Source organism: Dinoponera quadriceps, unplaced genomic scaffold (genome assembly GCF_001313825.1).
Source record: "Dinoponera quadriceps isolate SergipeBrazil2010 unplaced genomic scaffold, ASM131382v1 scaffold953, whole genome shotgun sequence".
Classification (NCBI taxonomy): Eukaryota; Metazoa; Arthropoda; class Insecta; order Hymenoptera; family Formicidae; genus Dinoponera; species Dinoponera quadriceps.
In genome coordinates, this window is record NW_014555033.1 from 1 (window position 1) to 8,029 (window position 8,029).

Below are 8,029 nucleotides of genomic sequence, written 5' to 3' on the forward strand. Positions count from 1 at the left end.
GGTGCATATTTTACCTAAATCGGATCATTGTAACTATGTTAAATAAAGCCTCCAATTTGATACAAAAATAATGGATTACTTTTTACTAGACCTTATATATCCCCTGTTACGTCCACGATAGATAACTATATAGGGAAATTTGAAAGTAGTAAAATCAGTGACTTACGTGGGCGGTCAACAGAGTAATGACTCCGCTTTTCACTCTGCTTTTCACCGAGTTTACCTTGGGTCTCCGGAGTCTGGCGAAACGATCGATGAATCTGGTGAGAAATCAGAGCCGCTCGTTCTCCTGGCTCGGTCTCGGATGTTCCGGCGCTACGCGGGATGATGCGGTCCGCGATTCCAATTTTGATTTCGCAACGTTCGAGAAATGAGGGGTAGACAAAAATAATTGCTACACAGTCGATTTTTACCACTAATATATTCCAAAATATATAAGTACACAAGTACCAAAAGCTAATTACGAGAAAAGAATCGCCTTTTCAACGAATGCGCGCGTTTTTGTACGTTGCTTTGTCGCTGAGAGTCGTTTTCTGGTTGGCTGATGGAGTCGTGGAGATGGAAGAAATTCATTCCATCGGTATGATGTCACCGTGTCGATATCGCCGTGTTGGTCCTGAGTGGTGTTTGGATTTAGGTTTCATGCTCCTGTTTATGTTAGCAACGAGATGCCTTATCGCATTGAGAGATTACAGTTTCTCTTGTCTATAGTTGATCCATCGATTTTAAGACTCTCTAACGACACGTTGTCGGCGTTATAATTTTAATTATAATATTTAACGTGCGGGAATATACATATGCGCACGTACTTACATCTAGTAACATAGGGATAAAATATCTATACCTGGTGAATACTTAACCTAGTAATATCTGAAATCAGACAAGTCGGCCTCCGCTCTATACTAATATATTATTAATGTTTCAAAATAAGTCCGGACGTTACAATATTATATCACAGTCCATACTAGATCCATTGACATATTCGGCGACTATTGGCTTATATTGTGAAAATATCAAGAAAATAGAATGCAGTCTAAATTCCAATCTATACTTCTATCGTAGCGTGTAAAATGTTGATTGGTTGAGCTTCATGTTCCAATCTGATACCCAAACTCATCTTTTAATTTCAATTCATATAGCTTCTGCCCATAGGATACGATAACACTTGTCGCGCGGCAAGAAGCGACGCGGTAGCCAATCAACATGCCGTTTTTCCACAAGAACTAAAAGTTTATTGGCTGCCGCGTCGCTTCTTGTCGTGCGGCAAGCATTTCTGCGCCCTATGGGTAGAAAACAATAGTGTGATAATGATTTACGATCCTAAGCCAGTCCTGCTGTGACTTCATTGTTTGATTTTCAATCCGCAGTCCCAGTCCCTAATTCATAGTCTGTTACGGACTTTATAGATATTCAGATTAACTTAATCCTGATTATTCTATTAGAATTGAGCAATCACATTTGTCGTTAAGCAAAACTGACCAGAAATAACCAATCATGGCTGACACTTAACCATTCGGTTAAGTTAATTAGAGATTGTGAGACCAGACCTAAGACCGGACCTATCACGAATCAAAGTCCAACATTGTAACCTCTGCAAGTCGCAGTTCAGTAGGAAGTTGTATCTCGGTGTTGGAGTCCTACACAAACCTAATTCAACGTGATTAAAAACGAAAAACGCTCAATATCATCATATTTAGTTCAAAATGTTCCCTTTACTGAAGAATTGTTTGGTGGCAAAGCATGGAATTAATTACGGTAAAAAGAAAGCGACCTTTTATTTTACGATTTATTAAATACTATATATAGCAAATGTGGGTCGAACTAGAGTACGGTACAAAGTCCTTCAGGGTATTACGAACTTTCTAAATTTTGTTTTTAATATGTTAACTATTATTCCATGTAAGTAGCAGATTATCAAACTATTCATATTAACTTTAAGTGTGGTAGGATTTTTTTAACATTATATTTTGTTGTATTTATATTATATTCTGTTTTATCATATTGCTGTGTATAATTATATGTAATCAAAACATATATGTTTATATAATATATCACTCATATACACTATTACATATTTATGATATTTATAATAAATTTTGATAAATTTGACAGATAAAATTAATATATGCTTGAAATATATTGGACATGGCTCTGCATATTTTTATTATATTATCTCCAATTATATTTTATTTATTTATGAATTTTTATTGAGCAGAAATCCTTGTTCGTTGTTCTGGACTATCTGCAAGCAAGGCCTATTCTACAAAAAGTAACAATGGCTCCAAAAATATTGTATTTGTTGATGGAGTACGGACACCATTTTTATTATCTGGAACTCAATACAAGAATCTCCTAGCATATGATCTTGCAAGGCACTCATTAGTGTAAGTTGCAATAAATAGTATTTGATTTCATTAATTATCAATAAGGTGATGGTTATGAGAATGATAAGGTTTGATAAAAGTTTCACTGATATATATTTTATATTCCTTTTTGCTGCAATTTTTTCAAAAAAATCGTAAAAATAGTTATCTGCTACTTTAGGTGCCTGCAAAAGAAAATTGACTTTCCCAAGGAGATAGTTGATTATATCGTATATGGTACAGTAATGCAAGAAGTGCGAACTTCTAATATTGGAAGAGAAGCTGCTCTTGCCGCTGGATATAGTGAACATACTCCTGCACATACAGTAACAATGGCATGCATTAGCAGTAATCAAGCTATCACTACTGGTATGGGTTTGATTGCTTGTGGTGTTTATGATGCTGTTGTGGCAGGAGGAGTCGAGTTTATGTCTGATATTCCGATCAGACACAGCCGACGCATGAGATCTTTGATGTTGCAAGCTAACAAGGCAAAAACGATGATGAACAAGTTGACCCTCCTCGCTAGTATCAGACCAGCTCATTTCGTACCTGATGTAAGTTATTTTTTTGTCTTGAAAAAAGTAATATAAAATGAAAAACAGGATGAGTCTGAGTCCTGTCACAAATTTTGTAAGCTTATTTTAACTTGAAAACTAATAAAAGAATTTTTAACTAACGTAGGTCCTGAAATTATTACTTTTTGAGATGCAGCCATTTTAGTTATATCATGAAGTTTGAATTATACATGAGACTATAAAATTGATGTCAGAAATAAAATGATTTAATTTTGTACTTGTGCTTTCACATATCAATATATAATCTTTAATTTGGAAATTAGACTTGAATTTTTTAGGTACAGTTTAATTTACACCGATCATTTGATACACATTATCTATCTATCATTTGACACATATTATCTAGTAACTTTTAATTAGATTATCTTGATATCAACTTGATATTGTGCCAAGTTAGTATATCTTCTTGATGCGTATTGTATCAGCTTGATACGCTATCGTTTACATGCATTGTCGATATCAAGATAATCTAATGGAAAGTTACGCATATCAAATAATCAGTGTAAACTAATCCTATGTAAAAGCTTTTTAGATATCTTCAACATTTAGACATCTGTATCTTTTATACTTTTTATATTTATGCCTATAGCTGCCAGCTGTAGCTGAGTTTTCAACTGGTGAAACTATGGGACACAGCGGAGATCGATTGGCGGCGGCTTTTGGCGTATCGCGCAAAGAACAAGACGACTACGCATTACGCTCTCATACTTTAGCCGCGCGAGCTCAACAAGAGGGAAATCTGTCGGATGTGATGCCTTTTAAAGGTCTTTTTAACTTTTTTAAATCCCTGTCTGATTTTTTAAATGTCTTTCAAATGTTCTTTTAAGTGCCTTCTTGTCCCTTTTTTATTTATTTACATGCTTAGTTTTAACCAATACATTTGTTTGCTCTGCGATTTTGTAGTACAAGGTGTCGATCAAGTTGTGGACAAAGATAACGGTATTCGCGTGTCTACGGAAGAGCAATTGGCAAAGTTGAAACCCGCATTCGTGAAACCGTACGGGACAGTCACCGCCGCTAACGCGTCTTTCTTGACCGACGGCGCCTCTGCGGCCCTGATAATGAGCGAGGAGAAGGCTCTCCAACTTGGTTTGAAACCCAAGGCGTATTTGCGAAACTTCACTTACGTGTCTCAAGATCCGGTTGATCAGTTACTTCTTGGTCCATCGTACGCAATACCGAAGGTATACAGTTTTTATTAGTTAACATGCCATTGATTGAATTAATATGTGAGATTTTGTTACTCGCGAAGTCGAGCTATGTAGGCATTGAGAGATTTCTATAAATTATATTGTAGATTCTGAACAAAGCGAAATTAGATGTAAAAAATATAGGAGTGTGGGAGATACACGAAGCGTTCGCCGGACAAATCTGCGCTAATTTGAAGGCGTTAGATTCAGATTTGTTTGCGCAAAAGTTTCTCAAGAAGAGCGAGAAGGTTGGTGTACCGGATCTGAATAAATGGAACGCATGGGGTGGGTCTTTGTCGCTCGGTCATCCGTTTGCCGCTACTGGAGTACGATTAGCGACACACACTGCTAATAGACTCATAAAGGAGGATCAGCAGTTCGGTCTTATTGCGGCCTGTGCTGCTGGTGGACAGGTAAAATTCAAGTTAAAAGTACATTATTTCGAATGAAAGTTACAAAGATTTACTATCAATTAGCTTCTATATACATTTTATTTTTTTAAATTTTGTAATATTTTTGTACTTAACAGGGAGTTGGCATGATCATGGAGAGATATCCTGGCGCAAAAGTGTGACTTTTAGAGGAATGCATGAAGTATTTCAAGATAAAATGAATTAAAGGCAAATAAAAAGGAAATCAGAGTTTTTTCCTTTACTAGAGAAAGACAAGAAAGAATAATATGTAAATAAACGTAAACGTTTAAAATAATTGTGAGTAATATAAAAGAAACTATTTTTTATTAAATTGTAATTTGCAATAAACATTACATTGTGTAGGATTATTCATAGAACTATAAGATACATTACTTCCCACACGTTGTATTTTCTACTCGAGTGAGTTTTGCAGAAAAGATGGAAGTAGGTTCGCAGTTAAATGTTGTCTCACAGCTTGATCCAGTATAATCTTTATGTCTCTACAACCTTGTAATGCTCGTTGTTTGAGCACTTCCAGACGTGATAAGTGTAACCTTTGACCTGCCCCATGTGCTACCACGATTAAACCATTCTCGTTTAATTCATCCTCATTATTCGTCCCCGGTAACGCGACGACAGACAGAGTAACTCCTGGTGAACATTCCTCTACAAAGTTCGCATCTAATACTCCTTCTGCTAATGTCTTGTCTTCTTCGTCTGTTGATGGTGTATTAATAAGAGTCGCAGTACAGCCTATAGCATAATTCTGTAATCAGATATTTATTAAGTTACCTAAAGTCTCTAGTTTTAATCATATAAAAATGTTCCCGATAACAACCTTGATTGGGATTCCAGCATCAATCAATGCGAGTGTTGCTGTATTTACAGACGCGCAATAATCACTACCGTCGGCTTGTAAAACCTCTACGAAGATGTCGATTTGAGAACGTGGGTATAATTCTAAATGTATTATGGCTTCCATCGCATGGCGTAATTGAACCGATCTCTCTTGCGATTTCCAGTCTCCTCTCGGTTTTCGTTTCCGTTCACCAGAGGTAAAACTGAATACAGCCGTGCTATACTGACAATTTACAAGAGCTTTTGCGATGTTCTTTGCTGTATTGCTTCTCGGCTAAATCAGATATTAAAAATACACAGATATTATAGTATACTTTAATACTTAAACATAAGATATTTAATATGAAAGATGTATTTGTTCTTAGAGCAGAGAACCAAATAATTAACATACTTCTCGAGTATTCACGAGTGATATATTTAAAAGTAATTTGTACCTGATGAGGACCATATACCGCGGCTAGAATTTTCGTGTTGCCATGCTCTATATACGCGCTGCCATCAGCTTGTCCGAATACTCCCATTCGTACACGGATTTGTCGTAATTCTAATGCTCGTCTACCATCCACACGCAAACCACCCTGGCTGTTTTCTTGACTTGGCTCAATCATATTTTTTAATTGACGACTTTACGTTTAAAAGCAGGTGTTACCTAACCCATGAATACAATGAGGTTATGTCACCGTTGTTTATAAATGTTATTGAGTAAAAAAACCAAATGTCTCGAGAGATGATTTAAACTTATAAGAATTTTTAAAAAATCGACCAAGAATGTGAGATGATACACACGCAAGTCTAGTAATAAATTATTAAAAAAAAAAACTGCAGATACTTGCTACTGAATGTCGGTAAGACTGGAGTCTGCTATTTAGCGCTATCGCATCATTCTATCCTTGTGTACATATAAAGAGTAATAAAGATAGAATGACGCAGTAGCGCTAAACAGCGTCTCCTCGATCCTACTTAACACTTTACCGACCGGCCGTCGATTAATCGACGTTTTGTTCTCAGCGCTTATCGACCGGCCGTCGATTATTCCACAGCGCTTAACGACCGGTCGTCGATTAATCGACTTTTGTTTTTTCCGTTAGATTTGGTTAAGTTAGACTGACAAGTAGCAAGCAGCAAGCCGGTGTCTCGGATGATCTGCGGCTGAGTGGCCGGTGAAAAGGGCATAGGATGTTCGAACCGCTACCGGTCGGTAAAGTGTTAATATCTCGTATGTGCCGATGCCGCTTTGGTTCTGATGTGTATCCGCGATAAACTGACCTTAGTTAACGACACTGGGCTCACGTATTGAGTATGAAGAGAGTAAAGATTGTGCCAGACAGGCCAAATAGGTTATTCGAGATTTGGTTAGAAGAATGGAGGAACGAAGCAGTGCTCCGAAAATCTGACCTACGGAATCACTTCGCGAAGGCATTGCACTCGTTGAGGAAGTATCCATTGCCATTGGAATCTGGTAGAGATTGTATAATTTTGCAGCATTTCGGCACAAAGTTATGCTCGATGCTGGAGAGAAAATTAGAGGAGCACAGGAAACAAGAGTCCGATAACGTGATTGATGTTGCCGCAGTCAGTAATGACGAAAAATACGCCATTATATCGGAAAAGACAAAGGAAGATCGGACAATCGGAAATGAAATACAAGAAAAAACAGTGATGGTTAGACAAGCTAAGAACATTAAGAAAAATATCTCGAAGGGATTAGTAAGTGCCAATGAAATAGCATCGAGGCAAGTTGACAGGCAGATTCATTTCGAACCCAATACTTTTGATATTATATTACTAGTGGATACTCAAGAAACTTGTGGGTGAGTACAGAATAGTTGATTTATATTCCAACTGCAAAAATTTCTTACAAAGAGAAATCATGATATGCAACTCATGAATTTTTTCCATTTTTTGTATTTATTGTTATTTATATAATCACTTGTATGATTTAATCACTTTGTATGATAACAAAATGCAAAGTGTTGCATATCTTCTTGAGTTTTTCTTGTTAATTATATAAAGTATGTTTCAGTGGAAAAGGAAAGTCTCAATATGATTCTACACTTATAGAACTAACACAACTTGATGTGATGTTTGAAGTGCGTTGTTTGAAAGTTGGTGATTTTGCATGGATTGCAAAGTGTAGAAAGACTAATGATGAATTGATTTTACCTTATATAGTTGAAAGAAAGCGAATGGATGATTTAAGTGCAAGTATTATAGATGGAAGGTTCTATGAACAAAAGGTATTTTATAGATATAATTCTATCTTTTTGCAAACTTTTCTTGACTCCATGTTTATATATAATATTATATATAGTATATATAGTATATTATATATACATTTTATATGTATTTATATACATAATCATGTTCTTATATTTTTATTTTATATTTTAGTTTCGACTGAAACAATCTGGTATTGAGAATCTTATATATATAGTAGAAAGTATGGATAAGAATGCCCGATTTTCTATACCACTTCCATCATTGTTGCAAGCTTCTGTGAATTGTTTAGTGCAAGATAACTTTACAGTGAAATATACAAGAAGTCATAAAGATTCTATGTCATATTTGTCATGTGCAACAAAAACTTTGATTAAAATCTATAAGGTATGTATAAAGAACAATATTTA

The 8,029-nt window shown here is 35.8% G+C and overlaps 3 protein-coding genes across 3 annotated transcripts; 2 read left to right on the forward strand and 1 right to left on the reverse strand.

The window, feature by feature from the left end:
* Window positions 1-1,373: 1,373 nt before the first annotated feature.
* On the forward strand, window positions 1,374-4,912 carry LOC106742808 (trifunctional enzyme subunit beta, mitochondrial). The gene is made up of 7 exons (XM_014616087.1): window positions 1,374-1,755; window positions 2,216-2,384; window positions 2,545-2,920; window positions 3,531-3,705; window positions 3,845-4,125; window positions 4,239-4,544; window positions 4,661-4,912. The coding sequence occupies exons 1-7, from the start codon at window positions 1,704-1,706 to the stop codon at window positions 4,703-4,705; spliced, it is 1,404 nt and encodes a 467-aa protein (XP_014471573.1). The 5' UTR covers window positions 1,374-1,703; the 3' UTR covers window positions 4,706-4,912.
* LOC106742810 (exosome complex component RRP41) lies at window positions 4,852-6,321 on the reverse strand. Its single transcript, XM_014616090.1, has 4 exons — window positions 6,236-6,321; window positions 5,837-6,051; window positions 5,383-5,676; window positions 4,852-5,310 (listed from the first exon to the last, which is right to left on the reverse strand). The coding sequence occupies exons 2-4, from the start codon at window positions 6,008-6,010 to the stop codon at window positions 4,957-4,959; spliced, it is 822 nt and encodes a 273-aa protein (XP_014471576.1). The 5' UTR covers window positions 6,011-6,051; window positions 6,236-6,321; the 3' UTR covers window positions 4,852-4,956.
* A 168-nt stretch (window positions 6,322-6,489) lies between these two features.
* LOC106742809 (crossover junction endonuclease MUS81) lies at window positions 6,490-8,006 on the forward strand (the record flags this gene model as incomplete). The annotated part of the gene is made up of 3 exons (XM_014616088.1): window positions 6,490-7,213; window positions 7,426-7,639; window positions 7,794-8,006. Coding segments are annotated over exons 1-3 (939 nt in total), but the record flags the coding sequence as incomplete, so codon positions are not given.
* Between the last annotated feature and the right edge of the window lie 23 nt (window positions 8,007-8,029).

What these genes read in the sequence shown, in the direction of transcription:
- LOC106742808 (XM_014616087.1), top strand. Translation starts at nt 1,704, where the DNA reads ATGTTCCCTTTACTGAAGAATTGTTTGGTGGCAAAGCATGGAATTAAT. An exon ending in CTTGCAAGGCACTCATTAGT is followed by an intron (nt 2,385 to 2,544) that starts GTAAGTTGCAAT and finishes CTGCTACTTTAG; the next exon opens with GTGCCTGCAAAAGAAAATTG. An exon ending in CATCGTACGCAATACCGAAG is followed by an intron (nt 4,126 to 4,238) that starts GTATACAGTTTT and finishes ATTATATTGTAG; the next exon opens with ATTCTGAACAAAGCGAAATT.
- LOC106742810 (XM_014616090.1), bottom strand. Translation starts at nt 6,010, where the DNA reads ATGATTGAGCCAAGTCAAGAAAACAGCCAGGGTGGTTTGCGTGTGGAT. An exon ending in CGGTATATGGTCCTCATCAG is followed by an intron (nt 5,677 to 5,836) that starts GTACAAATTACT and finishes TATCTGATTTAG; the next exon opens with CCGAGAAGCAATACAGCAAA. An exon ending in ATGCTGGAATCCCAATCAAG is followed by an intron (nt 5,311 to 5,382) that starts GTTGTTATCGGG and finishes ATCTGATTACAG; the next exon opens with AATTATGCTATAGGCTGTAC.